General features: G+C 39.4%; 1 protein-coding gene across 1 annotated transcript in view; it reads left to right on the top strand.

Annotated features, from left to right (window-relative positions):
* Positions 1 to 4,293: 4,293 nt before the first annotated feature.
* Positions 4,294 to 24,621, top strand: part of BMS1 (BMS1 ribosome biogenesis factor) — a 37,729-nt gene continuing 17,401 nt past the window's right edge. The window contains exons 1-12 of the mRNA XM_011222414.3: positions 4,294 to 4,425; positions 5,956 to 6,165; positions 7,826 to 8,016; positions 9,993 to 10,072; positions 13,114 to 13,302; positions 13,930 to 14,072; positions 14,809 to 14,930; positions 15,246 to 15,439; positions 17,317 to 17,456; positions 18,960 to 19,708; positions 19,921 to 20,022; positions 20,743 to 20,900. Coding sequence (XP_011220716.1) covers positions 5,990 to 6,165; positions 7,826 to 8,016; positions 9,993 to 10,072; positions 13,114 to 13,302; positions 13,930 to 14,072; positions 14,809 to 14,930; positions 15,246 to 15,439; positions 17,317 to 17,456; positions 18,960 to 19,708; positions 19,921 to 20,022; positions 20,743 to 20,900 — 2,244 coding nt within the window. The 5' untranslated portion in view covers positions 4,294 to 4,425; positions 5,956 to 5,989. The remainder of the gene's footprint in view (positions 4,426 to 5,955; positions 6,166 to 7,825; positions 8,017 to 9,992; positions 10,073 to 13,113; positions 13,303 to 13,929; positions 14,073 to 14,808; positions 14,931 to 15,245; positions 15,440 to 17,316; positions 17,457 to 18,959; positions 19,709 to 19,920; positions 20,023 to 20,742; positions 20,901 to 24,621) is intronic.

Genomic DNA, 24,621 nt, shown 5'->3' with positions numbered 1-24,621 from the left:
ATGATTTATAAACTTGAACAGAATATACATTGACTTATACCATGACTTGTAAACTTGAATAGGACAGGATATATACTCAGAAAGCACACAAAGCTCAAGTGTATCGCTCGAGAATTACTTACAAAGTCAACAACCCATCAGCTAACACCAGATGAGTAAAGAGAATGTTCCTAGGCGCTCCAGAAGCTGTCCACAGACCCCTCCCAGTCATATATTCCCCTCCTCTACAAAATAACAATTATCCTGACTTCCATTGCCATATGTCAATTTTGCCTAATTTCAAACTTTAAACAGAAACAACATGTTCTCCTTTGTGTCTGGCTTCTTTTACTAAACATCATCTATGTTGTCCCTCATGGTGGTTTATTTTCATTGTTACGTATTATTCCATTGTATCAGTATTTCTAGTTTAGTCATGCTTTTGTTAATGGACTTTTGTTGTTTTCCCAGTTTGTATAATGCTATGAACACTCTTGTATATGTCTTTCTGTATATATTTATGTCACTGGCTTATAGGATAAGTGTATGCTCAGTAGTAATATGTTGAACTATTTTCCAGTGTTTATACCAATTTAAATTCCCAATGGCACCTTATGTTTTACCAGGATCACTCTGGCTGCTGCACTGTGAATTTGCAAGGGCAAGGGTAGAAGCAGGAAGATCTTCAAGAGGTTTTGCATTAATCCATGTGTGATAAGATGGGACTCAGCTCAGAGTAGTAGTACAGGAGATGGTGAAAAGTGGTTGGATTCTGGTTGTATTTTAAAGGTCAAGTCAACAGGAATTTCCTGACAGTTTGGATATGGAGGAAAGAAAAAGAGAGGAGACATGGATGTGTCTGAAGAGTCTGGCCTAATCAACTTTATGGCTACAACAGTCATCAACTGAGATAAAAACTTGGCAGGCAGTCTATTTGGGCATGTTACATTTGAGATGTCTACTATACATACAAATAGATATGTCAGTTCAGTTTTAAAGGCCCCACCACACATCACATCACACATAAACTTTTTGATGGGGAAGAATAAGATAATTGGCAGAAAAGATTTTGGAAAGTTTTTTAAATTTTTGTTTTTATTCTAATTTAAAGTAGATAATATATTCACATAATTCAAAATTCAAAAGATTTGTAAATGTATGCATGAAGAGTCCCCATACTTTTGTCCCCAAGCAATTTGGTTCCATTACCAGGACATAACTGATTTATTGTGTATCTTTAAATGATGTGTAAAATTGTTTTTGGGCATTAATAATTGGGAGTTTCTATCTCGAACAAAACAAAACAAAACAAATGGATAGGTCAGGGAGGCAGCTGGAGTTCAAGAAAGAGGTCTGAGTCATTGATATAAATTTAGGAGTTGTTGGCAAATGATGATGTAATGGTAAGGGTCCAATCAATCAGGAAAGAGAAACTCACTGTAATTTGAACAGGAAAAGTTTACATTAAGCATTATTAACTACAACAGGAAATTGGAGCAACGGGATATGGGCTCATAAGGAGAGAACTCTAAAGAATATTAAAAATGGCAGATCTGAGGAGCAGCCACTACCCTAGGACAGGGATAGAAGGCTCAGGAAGAGTCCCCCTCCTCAACTCCAAGTCCTATCATCTAAGATCTAGACCTTATTGAAGGGGTATGACTATGGCCCACTGGTGTCATGGCGGTCTCTGTAGTGTTCTACCACTGGAACTTGCTGGAAATCCCTGTCTGGGTGCTGGGGAAGAGGTAGGTGTCTCAGGAGAGTCACTCCATGATGAAAGTGCCAGGAGGTGGGGGTAAGGGGAGAAAGCGTGGGGCGCTGCTGGTCACCACACACTGGAGGTGCTGGCCCTGGAAAAATGACCCACCTGCAGGAGCCTGGCCAAGAAGCAGAGCAGAATCAGGGAGAAAGACTGCTGGCTCCTGCAAAGTCTCTCCATCGCCCCCTACTGACAAAAATTAACATATATACTAGTGTCAAAGGAAAAATTTTTAAGAGTAGGCAATTAAGAATGAATTTGTAGGGGCGCCTGGGTGGCACAGCGGTTAAGTGTCTGCCTTCGGCTCAGGGCGTGATCCCGGCGTTGTGGGATTGAGCCCCACATCAGGCTCTTCCACTATGAGCCTGCTTCTTCCTCTCTCACTCCCCCTGCTTGTGTTCCCTCTCTCGCTGGCTGTCTCTATCTCTGTCAAATAAATAAATAAAATCTTTAAAAAAAAAAAAAGAATGAATTTGTAGCAGAGATACAATAAATTGTTAACTGATACAGATGACATATAAAACTACAAGACAGAATGAGATTACCCAGGGAAGAACTGTAGACACAGAAGAGAAGAAGATCAAAGGCCAAGTCCTGTGGGCTAACTTCAACATGTCAGGTAGAAGTGGAAGAACCTTTAGCAAATATGAGAAGGAGCAGCCAAGATTGTGGGAGGTGTGCTGGGAGCAAAGAGAATCTAAGAATAGGAGGAGAGGAACTGGAGAACACATTGACAATTCCTTTGTGAAATTTTGCTACAAAGGGGCACGGAGAAAAGGTGTAGTATCTCTTATAGGAAGGGGGCCAAGAGGAGTTTGTTTTGAAGATGAGAGGAATAACTGCACGTTGTAAGGTGATGGGAATAGTCCAGTCAAAACTGATGCTGTTGGGGAGAGAATAGACTGGGGGGAGTGATACCCTGTAGATGACAGGATCTTGCACTCATGAGTGCAGGATTCCTTTAGGTGGACATAGCGGTGGTTCACCTACAGTAACAGGGAGGCAGCAGAGGCGGGCATGAGTGGATGTGGTGGTGAAAGTCTGTGACGGGAGTCTCCACTTCCATTTTTTTGGTGAAGTCAGAAGCAAGGAGGGGAAAGGTGGTGGGAAAGATGAAGAGAGAAGAGGAGATGGGAAATATTCGTTTGGAAGAATGGCACAGACCAGGCAAAGTTAGCAGCATGGTTCCGGGTTTTCTTCCAGCCATTTGTTGTATCATGCAGTAAGTAGATGGAGAATTGGGTTTACCCAGGGCTCTTATTTCACCAAGAAGATATGATAAGTGACAAAGAGGTGAGGCAGTATACAAGACACTGATGATAATGACTGCCCATGGAGTTTAAGCTAGCTTATTATTGGGAAGAAGTCATCAAGGGAGGAAGGTATTAAGATCTGGGTCGGAGGTACTGGTTGGATTACAGTTGGTTTCAGGGCATTAGAGGGAGTAACCTGGTAAGATGGGAGGTGGCAGTCAGTGTGGGATGCTTCGGATTGCAATCCTTGGACCTGACAAGGTCTAGGGTCTGATCACAGACAGAGTGAGGGGCTGATGTAAGACAGAGGACAAGAGTGGGACTCATGGAGCCAAGAGAATGTTGGGATTATCTACCTGTAAACTGAAAGCTCCAAGAAGTGAGAGGGATACTGTTGGAGAGAGTTACAAAATTACACTCTTAACAGATGAGAGAAGTGTGTGCCCTGTAGGGTAGCCCTTCCTAGCACCGCAGAGTGAATAACTGTGGGATGCTGAGGGAGAGAATGAGATCACTGTGAAAAGCATGAAGCATAGAGGTCTCAAGTACCAAAGTGAGCCTAGTTTTGTGGGGGTAGAACTGAGCCTCAAGAGCACCGGTGAGATCATACTGAAAAGAAAACCTTCAAGACAAGAGGGAGACATAAACTCAGAAAATGTACACAGCTTTGTAGTCACGAGGACATCCAGCTCACCTGAGATGAGGGTTAGATGAACTTCAAGGCAGTCCCTTAGGTGGGAATGGGCAGGGCCCTGGGAAGGCAAACCTGCGCTGGAAGAAACGCAAGACGCTGCGTTCTTCCAGGGAAAGCTCCATTTCCAGGTACAGGGAACATACTGGGTCAGTTTGTCCCTGCCCTCAGTCTTGGTGCTGGCAAAAGAGGGAATTACCGCACTAACGAAGTCCGAGAATGTCCAGCTCCGTCATCTTTAAAGATGAGCAGGCAGATGAGCCAGAGAGACTCCCAACCGTGGGATATTCCAATAGGCCATGGAGGGACCTGATGCCGGTGGCATTCGGAGGGGACGGGTGCCATGACTACGGTTGACCGAGACTAAATATGTTACTTCGTCTTTCGTCCTACACCAAGGAACGGGCTGTAGGCCGCACTGTCGTCACGGCCTCCCGGGGGACGTGGGTGTGCGCGGAGAATGCGGCTCCTACCCCAACGCAGCATTGACGGCGCGGCCGTAGTCCCCGGTGGGCCGGGATCAGATTCAATCCCGCGGGGCGGGGCGGGACGCGGCTTCAGGTTGGATCTCACCGCGCAGTTGTCGCCGGGCCGTCCTCAGCCAATCAGGAGCCTTCCTTCTGGCCGGTCTCTTTCTTCTGCCGCCTTGTTTCCTACCGGCCTGTAAAGTCCGCGCGTAGGGCGCACTTCCGTTTCCGGCGCTGTCCATGCGGGCTTGAGAAGAAGCGGTTGTGAACCCGGTAACGGCTGCGGGTTACGGGAGGCGGCGGCGGTGGGGTCCCGGGGACTGGGGCTCTGAGAGTTTTGCGAGTCGTCCTTGGCAAACTCTGCCAGGACACTTTTTAACTCTGATGAGCGCCTTAGGCGCTGGATCGGTCACACATAGTACCTGCCGGAGTCTTGCTCCGAGGTCCTTGGGACTGGCTGAGTGAATTCGTGCAGAGAGTCCGAACGGGGTGGGGAGGTGACAGGAAGAGGAAAGTTCGTTTCTTGACGGGGTAATCCTAGCAGATGACTCAGACCTGGGCCACATCTGTTGATTCCAAGTTGTGCTTTTCCCGTCCCTCTCCCCGCTCCCCAAGAAAGGGAGAAAAGTGTCAGTACAAGTTTGGGACCAACATGTAGTAAAGTAAAATAACGTCCTGAAATCACGTAGCCATTTAGTTTCAAAGCGTTCCCTAGGACTTGGCTCTCCTAACTCCTGGCTGGTGTTTCATTACATTATGCTGGTATATGTGGACTTTTTATTTGCGCTTGTGTGTGTCCGTGGGAAGTCTCTGATCCGAGTGCAGCCTTCTCATGTGGCCCTTTACTGCACGGCATGAAAGATACTATTTGGATTTTCTTCGCTGTCAGATCACAGCTGTAGTCCTCTCTTGGCAAAATGCCTAGTATCATAGGCAGACACAAATATTTATTGAACTGAAATTAATTCAGTACCTTAACTGAGTGAAGTGACCTTTTTTCTTAGTTTCTTTTTCTTTTTAATTAGCCAAGTGCTCAGATTATATGCAGCCTGGTTTCCTAAAAAAGCTCACTAATTCGGTGGTTCTCAACTTATGCACCATGAGTTCCTGGGACACTCAGAAATCTTTGTAAGGGTTTCTGCAGATCCATGTGGTCTCCAGGCATCACCCACAACCAACCATATCTCACACATCTAGATGTTACTGTTTTTTAAAATGTATGTAAATGATTATTGTAATTTAAAAGTTTTACAGAATCAAGAGATACTAAAAGTAACGGAAGCTGTCGTATTGGAGGATTATTAAAATGCTTTAATTTGTTAAAATGTCTTAAAGATGGTTTAAGTTTGGAAACTACTTCATTAGTCCAATTGATATTTTGGGCCGACCAGTCCAGTATGGTAACTACTAGTCACATAAGGCCATTTAAATTTAGAATGGAATTAATTAAAATTATATTCAATATCAGTTTCTCAGTTTCACTGGGTACATTTTAAGTTCTCAGAAGCCACATGTGGTAAGTGGCCACTGTATTGAAAAGTATAGGTGTAGAGTATTTCCATACTGCAGAAATAGTGTTGATATAGAGAAGGTGAATAAAAAATAATTTAAGCAGAAATAACTAGCAAATCTAATTTATAGCATAACAGAGAGAAATGAAATTGGGAATAGTGTTAAGCAGTTTCTGTCCTTGTTGCTGGAATACCTTATCTCTTCATAAAGAAATAAATGAAATTTACTGTTTTTCCTTGGGTGTTTTCTGAATTGTAAAATGCTTCCCACATCCCTGCCTCATCAATGTAGGTTATAGTTACTTGTGAGTTGGTAAAAAGCCATTATGGAGACTAAGGACCAGAAGAAACACAGAAAGAAAAACAGTGGGCCCAAAGCTGAGAAGAAAAAGAAACGGCATCTGCAGGATCTCCAACTTGGAGATGAGGAAGATGCCCGGAAGAGAAACCCCAAGGCTTTTGCAGTCCAGTCTGCTGTGCGGATGGCTCGATCCTTTCACAGGTATGTTTCGCTGGATTCCAGTTGTTCATTCCATTTATTCTTCTTAAACAGTAGGAGCCTCCCCAGATGATGTTTGGATTCATGAGTCTTTAACAGCTTTGAAGGACTTGAAGATGCATGCCATATTCCTTTTACTAAAATGTGAGCAGGGTGACTAGGTGACTCAGTTGGCTAAGTGTCCAATTCTTTATTTTTATTTTTTTTTAAAAAAGATTTTATTTACTTATTCGACAGAGATAGAGACAGCCAGTGAGAGAGGGAATACAAGCAGGGGGAGTGGGAGAGGAAGAAGCAGACGCATAGGTGGAGGAGCCTGATGTGGGGCTCGATCCCATAACGCCGGGATCATGCCCTGAGCCAAAGGCAGACGCTTAACTGCTGTGCCACCCAGGCGCCCCCCCAAGTGTCCAATTCTTGATGTCTGCTCAGGTCTTGATCTCAGGGTTGTGAGTTTAAGCCCTGCATTGGGCTCCATGCTGGGCATGGACCCTACATTAAAAAAATAAATAAATAAAATGTGAGCAAGTAGTCTTTCCTGTGGAAGCTTGCCTCCAGTATCTGCCCAGTATTGGCTTTTTTTCCCCCCAAAAAAAGCTTAAGAGTTTTTCTTTATAGAATTTCTTCGTTTTGTGGGGCTGCTGGGTGGCTCTATTAGTTAAGTGTCTGACTCTGGTTTGAGTTCAGGCCCGGCATTGAACCCCACACTGCACATGGAGCCTACTAGAAAGAGAGAGTGAATTTATTTGTAAAATTTAAACAATTTCTGGAGCGCCTGGGTGGCTCAGTCGTTAAGTGTCTGCCTTCGGCTCAGGGCGTGATCCCGGCGTTCTGGGATCGAGCCCCACATCAGGTTCCTCTGCTGGGAGCCTGCTTCTCCCTCTCCCACTCCCCTTGCTTGTGTTCCCTCTCTTGCTGGCTGTCTCTCTCTGTCAAATAAATAAATAAAATCTTAAAAAAAAAAAATTTAAACAATTTCTATGGTAATAGGTGTGCTTGTGTTTTTTTTCTGGACATGTTGCATATAATATATAGTAATAAATAGCTTTATTTAATGAGTTCTTATTATATGCTAGGCAGTGTACTTTAAATATTATTGAATCAAATTCTAATAGAGCCAAATTTAACTCCAAAGCTTTTGCTGTTATTCATTATGATACACTGCCTGCACGTTTATCTTTTTTTTTTTTTAAACTATTACAGTCAGCTAATAAAGCAAGCAGATTTAAGATGTGTATAGTTTTCAGTACTCTGTACTGTTGAAGTCAGTCTGTTATATGTTTACTAAAGGGGTTATTTGGATTGGGTCTAGAAGTTAACAAGTTAATTGTATCCATATCGTATGCTCTGCTCTCTTTAAAATCTTATTTATAAGGATGATACCTTTTTTTTTTTAAAGATTTTATTTATTTACTTATTTGACAGAGAGAGGGAGAGAGGGGCAGCTAGCGAGAGAGGGAACACAAGCAGGGGGAGTGGGAGATTCGGAAGCGGCAGGCTCCCAGCGGAGCAGGGAGCCTGATGCGGGGCTCGATCCCAGAATGCTGGGATCATGCCCTGAGCCGAAGGCAGACACTTAACGACTGAGCCACCCAAGCGCTCCAAGGATGATGCCTTTTATATTTTGAAAATGGATTTAATTTTTCTTTCTTTTTACAAATAGAACTCAGGATTTGAAGACAAAAAAGCATCACATTCCAGTGGTTGATCGAACTCCGTTAGAGCCCCCACCAATAGTGGTGGTGGTGATGGGGCCTCCAAAAGTTGGAAAGAGCACTTTGATCCAGTGCCTCATTCGGAACTTCACCAGGCAGAAGCTGACAGAGATCAGAGGCCCCGTAACGATCGTGTCAGGTAGGAGTGTGCCACCCCAGGCTGATAGGGCATATGTCATCTGAGGGACAGGCATGTCTTTGTTGAACATTTTCTTGACTGGTAAATGTTAAAGTAATGTTCTCACTTCATATTATCTCTTTTGTACTAAATTGGTTACAGCTTTAAAAAATGATAGATTCCCTGATACAATAATGATATAAATATATACCTTATTCTGGCTGCTATATGGATTTACCAAGCGTGTTCCTCTGAAAGGTTTGGCAGGCCTGGGCAGCCTGGGTTGTTCATGATGACCACCTTCATTTAACAGGCTGTGTGTCAGGCATGTTGCTTGCCCTCATGAAGCCACAGTATTAGGAAAGTGTGGGATTTCCTCTCTTTTTCTGTGAGAATTTGTCTGGTCTGGGAAATGGTGACTTTTCTGTTTGAGGGAAGATGAAACAAATTCCGAAAATGACAATGGAAGAATCTGAAATTTCTTTCTTTTTTTTTTTTTTTAAGATTTTATTTTTAAGTACTCTCTCTACCCAACATGGGGCTTGAACTCACAACCCCAAGATCAAGAGTTGCTTGCTCTACTGACTGAGCCTCAGAAATTTCGGATTATAGCAGTAATATAGTTGGATTGAGGTTTTTCTTTTCTTTTCTTTTCTTTTCTTTTTTTTCTTTTTTCCTTTCCTTTCCTTTCCTTTCCTTTCCTTTCCTTTCCTTTCCTTTCCTTTTCTTTTCTTTTCTCTTCTTTCTTTCTTTCTTTCTTTCTTTCTTCTTTCGATTTATTTAGTTATTTCAGAGAGCATGCAAGAGCAAGTGGGGGCAGGGGCAGAGGGAGAGAATCTTTTAAGCAGACTCCCCATTGAGCTTGGAGCCCAGAGCCCAATGCAACGCTCAATTCCAGGACCCCGAAATCATGACCTGAGCCAGATGCTTAACCAGCTTGAGCTACCCAGGTGCCCCAAGGCTTTTCTTTATCTTAAAGGCATTCCTGTCGTTTTGACAGATTTCTTTTTAATTTTTTTTTTTAAAGTAAACTCTTACCCCCATGGTGGGCCTTGAACTCCTGACTTGGAGATCAAGAGTTGCATGCTTCACTGACTGAGATAATCAGGCAACCCACTTTTATTGATTGATTGATTGATTGTAAACTGTACCCCTAACGTGAGGCTTGAACTCGCAACTCTAAGATCAAGAGTTACAGACCGATTCCTTTTAACTTAAGTTAGAAAGAATGATTGTTCCATGAAGAGTCTCTTACATGAGGTTTGAGGATCTTTTTAGCCATAGTGGGAACGTGGAAAACTGATAAAGATAGAAGTGTTGGCCTGCTGCTGAACAACAGGATCATGGTCATCATGAAGCTTGCTGCTCTGTCCATTCTAGTCAGAATTTTACCTGTGTGAGCACTTTATTCATGTGGGTTGACTTTTGATATTATTTTAAAATTAGGGAACATAGCAAGAAAACCTTACTAGATAGAATTTAAAATGGTAATTAGAGTAAATGGATATATTTTTTCAAGATTTTTTAAAAGTAAAATTTATGGGGGGTTCCTGGGTGGCACAGTCAGTTAAGCATCTGACTCTTTTTTTTTTTTTTTAAAGATTTTTTTTATTTATTTGACAGAGATAGAGACAGCCAGCGAGAGAGGGAACACAAGCAGGGGGAGTGGGAGAGGAAGAAGCAGGCTCATAGCAGAGGAGTGATGTGGGGCTCGATCCTATAACGCTGGGATCACGCCCTGAGCCGAAGGCAGACGCTTAACCGCTGTGCCACCCAGGAGCCCCCAAGCATCTGACTCTTGATTTAGGCTCAGGTTATGATCTCGGGGTGGTGAGACTGGGCCCTGTGTGGGGCTCCACACTCAGCGCAAAGTCTGCTTGAGATTCTGTCTCTCTCTCCCTCTTCCTCTGCTCCTCCCTCTACTGGCATGCTCTCTCTCTCTCTAAAATAAATAAATAAAATCTTTAAAAAAATAAAATTTTTGTCTTCACTTACAGGTAAAAAGCGCAGACTCACCATTATTGAATGTGGGTGTGACATTAACATGATGATTGATCTGGCTAAAGTGGCAGATTTGGTAAGTCAGTGGGGGCAGTGTGAATTTCTGATGAGGACTTAACAGCAGTGTGGTAGATTATTTATCTCTTGTTGAAGGAAAGAAAGGTTTAGGATTATTAAAGGAATGGTGAATATAATCAGGGTTACGATAGATGTGTTTGAATTCATGATGGTGATAATATTGTTATAATAAAAGTGGAATATGAACAATGAAATGTAGTCTCAAATCTAAAAGCAAATTACAGAAAAAACCTGTAACAAACATAGTTAATTAATTAAGATATACATACAGATAGACATACATACAGACATACAAATATATAAGTAGTAATACCGTTTCTTGAACCGTTACTAGGCACTGTGCTAACAGGTTTCTCGAAATTTAGTTCATCAAATCCCCCACTATGTCTTAGAGATAAGTAGGTATTATCTCCAGTTTACATAGGATGAAATTGAGGCCCTAGAAGTTAATCTGAGGATGGGAACTCTGCTCTTGGTGGTGCCAGAAACTCTAGTTCTTAATGATTATGACAAAATAAGTACATGAATTGCCTTTGAGAGGTTGTCAGAGTTTGTAATGGAAAATCTAGACGGTACACAGCATATGGAAATTGTCCAACTTTGATTGCATTTAATGGTAATGTTCATTAATTACATTTTAAATTAACAAAAATAAATCTAGGGGCGCCTGGGTGGCACAGCGGTTAGGCGTCTGCCTTCAGCTCAGGGCATGATCCTGGCGTTATGGGATCGAGCCCCACATCAGGCTCCTCCGCTGTGAGCCTGCTTCTTCCTCTCCCGCTCCCCCTGCTTGTGTTCCCTTTCTCGCTGGCTGTCTCTGTCTCTGTCGAATAAATAAATAAAATCTTTTAAAAAAATAAATAAATAAATAAATCGAAGAAAAAAATAAAGCCATATTGATTAGAAAGGGTGGGTTAACAGAGGCCGTTTTTTTGTTTGTTTTTTGTTTCAACAATTTCTGGAAAGCTGTTTGGTGACAAAGAGCTACAGATTTTATCCTTCGGCCCAGGAAGTCCCCTAAAATAGAAAATAAAATGTAATTTAATGTAGATGTTATAGCTGTGCCATTCTAATATCAGCAAACTCAATGGCATTCAAATTTTGAACATGTAATGCTGCTATTAATAAAATACGTGTGTCATTGTCAACATAAAATAATATAAACTTATTATATCTTGTGTTTTTGAAATGATTAAAATAGTTTAGCATATGAGTAATCGGTTTCTTTTTTATGTAAGGTATACCAAGTCCCTAATTTTAAAAGCATAGACATATTAAGAAAGATGTCTTTCATATACATCTTTTTAAGACTTAAAAAGGAACCTGTGCATTTGGTAAAATATTCAAACTGTATTACAGAGTACAATGCATGTTTTCTCTTCCCTGCTCTGATCCCTAGTCTCAGTTTCCCTCAAAGCAATATCCTAGATATGTATATAAATGCACATGCAACCCTTTTAAAGCATACACTATTAATTATACATACTGTCCTGTACTTTGCTTTTTTTTCACTCAGTATGTCTTAAAAGTATATAAGTACTATAGTTCAACCTTGTTCTTTTTAAGTGTTCTGTTGCATGTACCATAATTTTTTTAACTTTTTAAAAAATGTTGATTGCTCTGCTCTGGGTTGTCATAAAGCCTCCTAAGTCACAGCAAAGGCATAAACATACATGGATTTGTGTGTATGTGCTCGTGTGTGCTTTGAAGGAATAAAACAGGCTTCATTTGTCTTTAGCTGACAAGACTGTCTGCTAAGGGGCTGTTGCTACCTATTCTTCTGTTCCTACAGTGAATTGCTTGCCCCTTGGCACTCTGTGGTGTCAAATGGCATCTAGGGCTATTCCACTGCCAGCCCGCTCACCTTCAGCCTGTTCAGTGATGTGAAAGAACTCTGCCTGCCAGCGTGGCCTGTGGTCTGCAGTGGCAGCTGTACTTTCTTGCAATGCTTAGTGGCCCATCTTCGTGTATTTTTGTGGTTTAGGGCTATGAATGTTCCTTAATTTAACCAAAGATAAGTGTTCCTGTTTCTGTGTGTGTGTGTGTGTGTGTTTTAATTAGCTACAGAAAGATGAGAACAGAGATGTCTTTAATACATTAAAACTAGAAGTATCCAGGAATCAACTCGGATTATTTTGCATGTTTGAAGAGTGATGTCTTTAATATATTAAAACTAGAAGTATCCAGGAATCAACTCAGATTATTTTGCATGTTTGAAGAGTCAAAATTTTAAAAATTAGTCTTACATGCTTATATTGTCTTATAGATTAGCATTCATAACTTCACTATTTTTTGGCTCACTTCTAAACTGGTAGCTTTTTTTTTTTTCAGTTTCTGAGCAATTGCATGTCACAAGTTAACATAAGATAGAGCTTTCCTACTATATACCTCCCAGCAAAAAAAATTTTTTTTTCCCTTTGAGATGACTGAAACAAAAATGTTTGATTTTCTTACATTTTTGGTATTTTTCATTGATTACCACTTCATCCCATTTTTTGGATGTCCGAGATCTGTTACTTGGTTTTCTTGTTAGAGACCTGTTATTTGGCCTAAAATTACCTTACAAAAATTTTGATTTCCTGAAGTGAGGACTTAACCAGGTGAGGGCCAAATTAGACCCAGCTTTTTCTGAGTTATTTCCAATACATCCAAATTCTTGGAAGTGGAAATTGATATTGTGGTGTATATTGTCTCATGGTTGCCTTCTAGAGAAAGTCAAAGGATGGTATTTTCTCTGTTACAATGATCTCTAAGTAATTATTTGATATAGTCCCGAATAAGATTTGGCAAACTTTTCCGTAAAGAGCCAGATGATAAATATCTTAAGCTTTGTGGGTCATAGTTTCTCTTGGAACTGCTTAACTTTGTCATTGTAGTGCAAACACAGGTGTAGACAATACATAAATAAATTAATATGACTGTGTTCTAGTAAAACTTTAGTTATAAAACAGGTCATAGGTCAGATTTGGCTCAAGGACCATAGTTTGCTTATGGTCTATTTTGAGTAGCTTCCTTGAGTAATTGTGTTTTCTGTTTTAGGTTCTGATGCTTATAGATGCCAGCTTTGGGTTTGAAATGGAAACATTTGAGTTTCTAAACATCTGTCAAGTACATGGGTTTCCCAAAATTATGGGCGTTCTCACTCACTTAGATTCCTTCAAGTATAATAAGCAACTGAAGAAGACAAAGAAGCGATTAAAACACAGGTTCTGGACAGAAGTCTACCCGGTAGGAAGAGAATTAATTATTGAGTACTAACACTATAATCTTTAAAAAAATTTAAAAACATCCCCTTCAGGATTCACCTCTGGAGTTTCTTTTATATATATCTGTTCATAGTCCCTGCAATATTTCCTCAGAGTAGTCTGTATTTCAGAACTCTTGGTGTATCTCATTTGTCTCTGTAGCCCCCCAGCACCAGGCAACACCTGGCTCTAAGTGTTTTAGATTTGTGATTATTTAATAGGATTTTTCTGAAGTTTCTCCTAATTACAGGACTAGGAACTGTAGTGCACACGTACAGCCACTCCACCCTCCCCTGCATACTGCTGTGACCCATTGGCCTTAGAATTTTTTCTGTGCCCAGGAGCCTTACTGTCCTCTCTCTACAGTGCCCTAGACATATGCCACTGCTTGACTGGAGAGCAGTCTTGAAGCTAAATGTATTTGTAGTTCTGCCTCTGCTAAACCCTAATAAGATGAGTACTGAAAGAAGGCAGAGAAGTTTGGGAAGCATTGATAAGTGGTTTGCTAGAAGTCTTCCTTACGATAGCTTCTTATTTACAGGTCTTTATTTTGATGTAGTATTGACAAGAATTTAATTGAAATTTAATTTTTTGCCCTTTTAATGTTTAGGGTGCCAAGCTGTTCTACCTTTCTGGAATGGTACATGGAGAATATCAAAACCAAGAAATTCACAATCTGGGCCGTTTTATTACAGTTATGAAGTTTAGGCCTCTTACATGGCAAACCTCTCATCCTTACATCCTAGCAGACAGGTAAAAAGTACATGTAAAGTTTTTGTCTCTGGCCTTTATATTTCAAAGCTACAAAGGTCAGAAAAAAAACAGTAATAGAGCTTATTTTGTGCTTATTTTTGAATAGTGAGGAAGAAATGTAGTTGGTGGAAAATCTACTTTTTTGTATCATTACTTAAAGATGGTGTGGCGTCAGGAGTAAAGTATGAAATGTTTAGAAAAATGTAAGAATTTTGAAGTATTTAAGGCTACATGATATGGGCCTATCCTGCTTTTTCAACCTTAATCTTCAGTGATAACTGTCTTTGGACCATGGTGCTCTAGTCACCCAGATGTGCCCTTGTGCTTTCTGTCCTTTATGTTTTTTCCATATTGTTTTCTCAGCCTGTAATCCCTTTCTCTACTTGCCAGAATCCAAGGCACACCAAAGAACCCAAATCAAGTTTAATCCTCTTCCATAAAGGGTTTTTCTGGATATGTTTTCATTCTTCCTTAACCTCAGGTGCACGTTATTTCCCATTTCTGGTATCTTACTCACAGAATGTGTATTGCATAGAGCCTAAGAACAGTGCATCATGTGTTTGCTTCTTTTCCTCTGGTAGATAGTGAACTGCACTTTCTTATTTCTATATTTCCTATAATTTTCTAAACAACGTGTTTAGTGAACTAGTGAATTTGATCAGTCTTTGACATGTGAAGGGAGGTACAAAAACTTTGACATTCATTTCTGCCATATGATTGGGTTTTATTTTTCTAGGATGGAAGATTTGACAAACCCAGAAGATATTCGAACAAATATCAAGTGTGACCGAAAGGTGTCTCTTTACGGTTATTTAAGAGGAGCACACTTGAAAAATAAAAGCCAAATTCACATGCCAGGTATCTTTTTGTTGTAAAATGTATCAAATTTATAGAACTCTTGGGATGATTTACTTCATTTCTCAGGAAAACTGAAAAATGGCCAAACAAGATAGAGCCACATGGTCATAAGTTTTAAGACTAACTCAGCTCTGCCTCAGCTAGCAAAGGTGTTGAGTTGACCAAATCCCCTCTGTTCTGATGATGTTGGTTAGCTAGAGAGGCAGAGTGCCAGTGACAAACGATATCCTTGTGGTTGAAGCCTTCCAACTGTGGGCTTTTTTTGTTGAGAGTTGATAACACTTAAAACTGAAGCCATCTTCTTCTGTCTTCCAGGTGTAGGAGATTTTGCTGTGAGTGATGTCAGTTTCCTCCCGGACCCCTGTGCACTTCCCGAGCAGCAAAAGAAGCGCTGCTTAAATGAGAAGGAGAAATTGGTTTATGCACCTCTCTCTGGAGTTGGTGGTGTCCTATATGACAAAGATGCTGTCTATGTCGATCTTGGTGGCAGTCATGGCTTCCAGGAATCGGTAAGAAGAAAGTGACAGGAAGTAATATAGTCAGCTTTTATATACTGAAGCTTTTTATCTTTATTTGTATTTATGGTAAAAGCTACAATGTATATTGTAAATATACAGAATACATAATTGCAGCAACCAGAAAGTAAAAGTCATGTTCTCCCTTCTGTTGCCAAGACACACAGGGGACCCTAGGTCTTCTAGTGTGAACATTGCAAGCAGTTTGGTGCTGTACATCCTGTCTCTCTTCATACAGGCACACCTCATTTTATTGTGCTTTGTTTTATTGCATTTCACCAATATTGCTTTTTTTATAAATTGAAGGTTTGTGGCAATCCTATATTGAACAAGTCTATCAGTGCCTTTTTTCCCCACAGCATTTGCTCACTTTGTGTCTCTGTGTCACATTATGTTAATTCTCGCAATATTTCAAATGTTTTCATTGTTGTTATATTTGTTGCAGTATCTATCATAAGCGATTATTACTCACTGAAATCTCAATGATTAGCATTTTTAGCAAAGTATTTTTAAATTAAGGTATGTGCATTTTTTAGACATAATGCTATTGGACACTTAATAGACTACAGTGTAGTATAAACATAACTTTTATATGCACTGGGAAACCAAAAAATTCATTTGACTTGATTTATTGTGGTGGTTTAGAACCGAACCCACAGTATCTCTGAGGTATGCCTATACAATATCAGTGTGTTTTCCAGCTCTCTTTGGCCTTTCTCTTTTTTTGTTTTTCTCCCTGAACATATGTATATTTATCTAGATTATATTATGTGTATTTAGATTATTACATGTTTTATGTAAATACCATGTATTTGTATACATATAGATGGTCTTTGTGTGTGTGTGAGAGACGTAATATTTTATTATTATTTTTTAAATATTTATTTATTTTAAAGAGAGAGAGGGCTAGAGAGAGAAAATGAGAGAGAGAGCATAAGCAGTGGGGAGGGGCAGAGGGAGAAGCAGGCTCACCTCCAAGAAGGGAGCCTGATAGAGGGTTTGATCTCAGGACCCCAGGATCATGACCTGAGCTGAAGATAGACGATTAACTGACTGAGCCACCAAGGCCCTCATATTTTATTTTCTTCTATTTTTTTAAGTGGGCTCCACACCCAGTATGGAGCCCAACATGGGGCTTGAACTCATAATTCTGAGGTCAAGACCTGAACTGAGATCAAGAGTTGGATGCCTAACTGACTGAGCCACCCAGGGGCCACATAATATTTCTTATATGGGCTCCAACTTTAAATGCTCTTGCAACTTTTGGGGGACACCTAAGAATCTGTGATTCCATTGTTCCCTGTTAGTATTTGGAGAGCTGCTTTGGTCTTTTTTTTTTTTTTTAAAACTGTGGTATTTCATTGTCTGGATAAATCTTATTTATTGAATCAACCCTTGGAAATCTGTGGGGAGGTCTCCCCTAGCTTCCCCTGGCTTGAATATTGCTGCAGTTAGCACTCTCAAGCATGCAGTGTTCTCACTGGGAGGGATCTTTCTATGTAGTAAATTCCTTGAAGTGAAAATTTTGAATCAAAGGCAGCAAAATTTTTTTTAAATGAACCCCAGATTTTCATTTTTTTATTCTGCGATGGAATTTTATTGGGCAAGCTAAATGTTTTGTGGAACATTGGCACTTAAGGTTTTTCTGGCTACGTAGTTAGGTTACCAGGTTGTATACTTCATGAACTTTGGAAAAGTTTAATGAAGACAGAGGTCAATTTTAGACTTTAAGATTTTTTTTTTTTGAGGCAATAAGAAATGTTGTAAGGAACTATGTTTAGGATAATTTTGAGAAACTGATTGAAACCAGTATGTCTCTCTTCAGAATTCTTGTGTGTTCCTCACTTTCCCTTTCTTGGTGACCTTGACAGGACGAGGTGAGGCCCACTCATGAACTGGTACAGAGTCTCATTTCCACCCATTCCACTATTGATGCCAAGATGGCTTCAAGTAGAGTGACACTTTTTTCTGATTCCAAACCACTGGGGTCAGAGGATATAGATAATCAAGGGTAAGTTTGCCATTTTTTTGTTTTTCATAAGAAAATATATTACAGAAGATTATATCACCTACAATTCTGCCATCAGTACACATTTTGGTGGGATTCATTCCAGGTGTTTTGGGATTTTTTTTGTTGATGCTTTGCTTTATATATATATATATTTACATATGTTTCTGAGGGCTTTTCAGTTATGTGACCTTACATGGAGGTATTCTTGAAATATTATACAGGATTCAGTTTTTGGCAGACCCGGAATATTCCTTAGATATCACAAAATGTTTTCTATAGGTTGCTTTTGGTTTCTTAGGAGACCTAAGGCCACTTGGCTTTCTTAGTGGCCAAATACTAGTACAAACAAGGAAGCTTGTTCAGGTAGCTATTGAGAAGCTACGTATCTTGTTTTCTTTAGATTGTGTTGTAGTATGTCCTGGGTCAGTATCCACTAACGTGTAGCTTATTTGAATTATTTTTAGTCTGGTTTGGGAATTTGTATATCTTACACGTAATGAGTGTTTTGGTTTTATTTAGTGATTTATATGTGACTCCCAATAAAAATCAGTCTGAAAATGATTGAAATTATCTAGTTTATAACTTACTATAAATGTATACAAAGGAAAATTTTTTGGAAAAATTTATCCGCTGCCCTCTAATTAGCAGATGGTATAGATCATAGTTAAGTACAGTATTCTTAATATGTTAGCTGGCATTCTTTAACAGGAAACTCTCGCTTCCACCCCTTTATTTTAATATCACTGTTGACTAATTGACTTTTTAAAAATTCCATTTGTTATTATCCCTTTACTAGCATTCTTTCTGATGCCTAGATTGTCCCTTCATTCTGTCTCCTCTGTCCTTTTGGCACTTTCCCATTAGCCTTTGAGCGCTTCTGGCTTTCTGACACGAGATGTTCCAGGCTTAATTTTGTATTTTCCTTGCTTTGGATCTGGAATCAGTCATTTAAAGATAATCTATTTCAAGCTTGGAAATGATCAGTCTTCTAAAAGATTGATCAAGCACTCACTTCCTTTTAGAGCAATTTTTCCCTAATGTTAGACTTTTTGTTTTTTAAAGGTACCTCTTTATTCTCTGTAAGTCCTTTTTTTTTTTTTAAAGAGTTTATTTATTTATTTGACAGAGAGAGATACAGCAAGAGAGGGAACACAGGCAGAGGGAGGGGGAGAGGGAGAAGCAGGCTTCCCGCTGAGCAGGGAGCCTGATGTGGGTCTCGATCCCAGGACCCTGGGATCATGACCTGAGCCGAAGGCAGATGCTTAACGACTGAGCCACCCAGGCATCCCCTCTATAAGTTCTTTTGAAGAAAGTTGTTAGGGAACTGTGCACGAGTTTGCTTAGTATCTATTCCAGTATCTATCAAATCTTCCCTTTCTATGCTATGTTATTGAAAACCATTTCTTGATATTATCTTCTGTTTGCATAAGTATTGACTTGCCATGTCTGGAGTAGCCAATTACTGTACAAATCGAGTTATTTTGCATTTACTTGGTAATATAGGCAGTGGATGCCAAAAGAGGAAAAGCAGATGGATTTGAAAACTGGTCGAGTGCGTCGGAAAGCCATTTTTGGAGACGAAGAAGATGAGTCTGATGATGATTCTGATGATGAAGATGATGAAGAAATGTCTGAAAGTGAAAAGTTGAACGATAGCTGTAGTGATGACGAAACAGAAGAGGAGGCAGATGCCGAAATCACAGATACGGTGTATGCGACGGGCAAAGGTGTCAAACGGCAGAGACTGGAGGAGATGGAAGACCTCGAGGTGGATTTGCCAGCATTTGCTGACAGTGATGATGACCTTGAGAGGAGCTCAGAGGAAGAAGGAGAAGCAGAGGAAGCCGATGAAAGCAGTGGAGAGGAGGATCCCCCTGCAGGGGAGAGGGATATTTCAGAATCTGAAGTTGTTGGAGATGGTAGTAAAACAGGACTTTTACAAACTAATGGTTTGAGTAACAGTTTGAATCTGGAGAAAGCAGCCCTCATCACTTCAGATTCAGGCCATTGCACAGCTGAAGAAGCATTTGCATCTGAAGATGAAACTGAAGAAAGCTCCTCTGTCAGTACAGAGGAAGAGGATTCAGAAAATGAAGAGGTTATTAGAAAAAAGTTTCCAAAGTCTTCTCAAGTGGCCAGTGGTCAGAGACTGGGGTCAGAGAACTTAATTGATGAGACCAGTGATGTGGAAGACTTACTCAAAGAGGAAGAAGATTACAAGGAAGAAAACAGCTATTCCACAGAAACTTCAGGTATGCTTAAATTTAACGTAACTGTTGTTATAAACTTGGCACTAGAAATGTTCTACAAATAGACTGTCTACTTTTGAGAGTCTGCTGTTTTGGAGATTTTACTAGCTTTTCAGATATTGCACTCAAAAAGATTTGAGGATGAATGAGCAGCGAGCTTGAGGCAGAAAGGACAGATAAACACACTTAACCGATGTTGATGTTGGTCCTTTCAGGCGCCCTCAAGTGGAAGGAAGACCTTTCCAGGAAGGCAGCTGAGGCCTTTCTGAGGCAGCAACAAGCAACTCCAAACCTTCGAAAGCTTATTTATGGCACAGGTAAGAGAGCTCTGGTTCAGATCTAGAAATATTTAAATTTCTTAGACTGTTTTCTGGAAAGGAGATGAGGAAAATGGTTGGAGGATTTGGGTGGTACTTTTGAAATCCATATGATATCCTTGGCTGTCATAGTTTATATGTAGTGGATGTTTTTAATCATCAGCTTATGGGTTTGCCGTAAAATTTTTGGTGAGAATATTCTCCATTATGTCATTTTATATCCTCTATATGAAGTCCTTCAGGACATTTTTTTGGGTAGAATTTAGTGCCAGAAAAGAACAGAGGGGTGCATTTTATATTGTGGTCCCCAGTTACTGTGTGATTAGAACAAGGCCAAAGGAGTATATGGGATCTAGGAGCATTGAATCGAAGGGTTGGTGTGTACTGGTTTCCATTCAGGTTTTGCCTAAGTATTCTTAGTGATTAGAGACTCAGCAGTGTTCAAGAGAAACTCTTTATGCTAATTAAAAGCTCTACCTTTAAATACCTTTTCTTTTCGTAGCCCCCAGCTTTCTGTCTCCTCACTGAACTCTTTGCTGCTTTCTTGTAGGAGAGCGTAAATCCTCCAGACACACTGAGCAGTAGTTCCCTGGCCTTTTCTCTGTCTGTAGCTGATGTGCTCAGGGACACCACCATACCTACCACAAACAGGGATCTATAGTACCAGGTCCTTTAGGGTGAAGATTTGTTCTCACTTTTTCATCATGGTGGTCTCTTTAGTGACAGAGGATAATGAAGAAGAAGATGGTGATACCAGGGAAGAACTTGGAGGGTTGTTTCGTGTCACCCAGCCTTCAAGAGAATGTAAGCATAAGCTTGACTCTTTGGACTGCTCCAGATTTCATGTGGAGGCGCCCCATGATTGGGATTTAGAGGAGGTAAGGCTGAATATGAATCTTATGTTTGACTTCTGAGACAATTAGGGAATTGTTCTAAAAGAAGATTATGTGATTTCAGTATTTCCTGCCTGTTACTAGCTTTTCATTTCTGTGAGATAATAGGACATTCCCCCAGATATTGGGCTGGATCCTAAGCAATAATGTGTTTTGAGTTTAGGCAGACTGTGTGCTTAAGTTATGAAGAAATGGAAAATGTGGATGGTGGTGTTGATCTTTATTTTGAAGCATTACACATAAGTTTTCATAGATTAGAAATATTTTGTGTTTTATATCTAGGATATACCTTATGTCCCTGAGTTAACATTTATAATTTCTACTATTTGTAAACAAAAAAAATCCATGACGCTGGTAAATTTTTTTCCACTGCTCACCACTCTTTAGTTACACTGAAATTCATTGAGTTCTCAAACTTGCCAGGCTTAATCCCATCTTAGACCTCTTGCCCCTCAGTTATCTCTTCTGGAATGTTCTGACGTTCTTAAGGCTAGCTTCTTTTGATCAAATTACTTAATTTAATTCGCTGAGTAGCACTTAAGCACTTTATGAGATTTTATGTAACTTTTTTTGCAGTAAAACATACAAATTATAGAAAACCACATAAAAACAACTGTTTAAGTTCATGGATTACTAGGTGAGGACCCCTGTAACCACCGTGTGTCCGTCCCAGTCATAGTCCTGTCCTCCCTGCGGAAGGAACCAGGACTCTTATGGTAATCATTTCCTGCTTTTCTTCATAATGTCATCCTCCAAGTTTGTACTGTAGGTTAGTTTTATCAGATTTTTGGGGAGTTATTTTTCATTATGCCTTTTCAGTCTCTTAATCTACAGTCCCCTCCATCCATCTCTTTTTTTTTTCCCCTTATATTTTATTTGTTTAAGAAGCTAAGTGTTTGATGCATAGAGTTTCTCATGTTCTGGTTTTTGTGCATTGCATTGTATCCTTATGTGCAGTGTATCAGGCTCCTGTCTTCTGTATTTCCTGTAAAATGGTGTAGAGCAATACCAACAGAACCGTCTGTGATGATGGAAATGAGCTATAGATGGTTGAGCTGTCCAGTGTGGCCAGTTGTGTCTGTTGAGTACTTTAAGTGTAGCTAGTGAGACAGAAAAACTAAATTTTTAATTTTATTTTAGTTTTATTTAATCTTAATTCATTAGAATTTAAATAACCATGTGGTTGTAGCTACCCTATGGACAAGACATCTAGAAATTTGATTAGATTTAGATTTGATTTTTATTTGGGAAGACTGCTTCCTAGGTGGTGGTGTTTGTTCATTAGGAGGCGCATAAAATCATCTTATGTTAAGATCTGTTGATTCTCAATGCCTAGATCATTAACTTATCAAGGTTATAAAATGGTGAGATTCTGTTCAAATTGTTCTTTATTTATTATCTGGAATACTTATAAAGAGAAGCTTCCCCTCATCTACTATTTGGTTACGCAGTTCCATATAAGCAGGATAAATACTTGATTCTTTTTGTTAGTTTTCAGAATGAGTGTCCAGATGTGACTTTTTTTTTTTTAGGTATCATTTTGAACTCACAGAATTTAATGTTGTTTCCTTCCACTGAACTTGTTATCCTTATGGATACTCATATTATCCCATTTCTGGCCAGTGGGAGTCTCTTTAAGTTGGTTCCTAAATTCTTTTGATGTGATCCTGATAGTTTTTGATTGCTTCTTTGCCATCAAATATGATGAGGTATTCCAGGATCATCTACATTTCTGATGCCAGACTTGGAAGTAGCCATAAGAAGTCCTGATATCTTTTAGTACAAAATGGTATTTCAGCATCACGATCTAGGCATAGGAATACACACTGCTATGGATTGGTCATTATTTCTAGGCCTTTCAGTGACCAGAGCTAGAATTCATACAGTTATTTCCAATTCAGATTCAGAACCGCAGAGCTCTTATTTAACCTCTTTAATTTTACATTTGTATCTCTGTTTTTCCCCTGGGGCATTAATTCTGTTTGACTCTGAAGATGATGAAATTAGAAAAGTGTATAATCACGCATTTGCTTTACCCCACTTATGTACATAATAGTGTCAATAACATTATACATTGTTACTATTAATATGACTACTGAAAAGTTTTTTTCCCTCATACATTCCCCGATTTCTTTTTTCAAAAGTGGCTACACAGGTTTACATTCCCACCGGCAGTGTATGAGTCTTCTGATTTCTCTACATACTCACCAACACTAATTGTTACCTTTTTTTAAAAATTATTATTATGATAGCCATTCTGTTGGTGTGAGGTAGTATCTCTATTGTAGTTTTGATTTGCCTTTCTCTGACAGCTGATGATATTGGGCATCTTTTCATGTGCTTACTGGCCATTTGAAGAAATATCTATTCATATGGTTTGCCCATTTAAAAAATTATGGGTGTTTTTTTTGTCATTGCGTTTTAAGAGTCATTTATATATTCAGTTTGTCAGATGCATGATTTACAAATATTTTCTCCCATTCTGTAGGTTGTCTTTTCTGTCCCTTTAAAGTACAAAATTAAAAATTTTTTTTTTAAGATTTTATTTATTTATCAGAGAGCACATGAGAGAGAGCACAAGTGGGATGGGGGGGCTAGAGGGGCAGAGGGAGAGAGATAGGCAAGCTCCCTGCTGAGGGAGCCTGATGTGGGGCTTGATCCCGGGACCCTGGCATCATTACCTGAGCCGAAGGCAAACGTTTAACTGACTGAGCCACCCGGGCGCCCCAACAAAGTTTTAAATTTTAATGAGGTTTAACTTATTTATGTATCTGTTGTTTCTGTGTTTGGTATCATATCTAAGAAACCATTGCCAAACCTGAGATCATTAAGCTTCATTCCTATGTTTTCATCTAATAATTTTATAGTTTAGTTCTTATATTTAGGTCATTGATCCATTTCAAGTTAATTTTAGTATTTGATGTGAGATAAGTTCAACTTCATTCTTTTGCCTGTAGATACCCAGTTGTCCTAGCACCATTTGTTGAAAAGACTATTCTTTTCCCATTGCCTTGTCTTGGCACCCTGAATGAAAATCACTTGACCATAGATACATGGGTTTATTTATGGACTCTTAATTGTATTTCACTAACTTATGTCTTTCTTTATGCTAATACCTTACTGTTAGATTACTGTTGCTTTGTAGTAAATTTTGAAATTGGAAAATGTGAGTCCTCCAGCTTTGTTCTTCTTTTTTAAGATTGTTTTACCTATCTGGATCCCTTGGGTTTTCTATATTGTAGGACTGGCTTTTTCATTTCTCCAAAGAAGCCAGTTAAGATTTTAATAGGGATTGTGTTGAATCTGTAGATCACTTTGGATCACTTCGGATCTTAACAAGATTAAGTCTTCTGTTCCATTAACATGGCATGCCTTTCCATTTATTTAGATCTTTAATATCTTCAAGAACGTTTTGTAGTTATCAGAGTATAAGCTTTGCACTTCTTTTATTGAATTTATTCCTAGTATTGTTTTCAGTGCCATTGTAAAAGGAGCTATTTTCTCAATTTCATATTTGGATTGTTCATTGTTAGTTTATAGAAATAAAATTTATTGTTGTCTATTGATCTAGTATTTTGCAACCTCACTAAACTCATTTATTCTGAAAGTGTTTCAGTGGATCCCTAGGATTTTCTATATATAAGACCATATCATTTATGAGTAGAGGTAGTTTTCCTTTCTAAACTAGATGCCTTTATTTCAATTT

The sequence above is a fragment of the Ailuropoda melanoleuca genome, chromosome 6 (genome assembly GCF_002007445.2).
Source record: "Ailuropoda melanoleuca isolate Jingjing chromosome 6, ASM200744v2, whole genome shotgun sequence".
Classification (NCBI taxonomy): Eukaryota; Metazoa; Chordata; class Mammalia; order Carnivora; family Ursidae; genus Ailuropoda; species Ailuropoda melanoleuca.
Note: the sequence above shows the minus strand (reverse complement) of the source record. Positions and strands in the feature narration are given on the sequence as shown.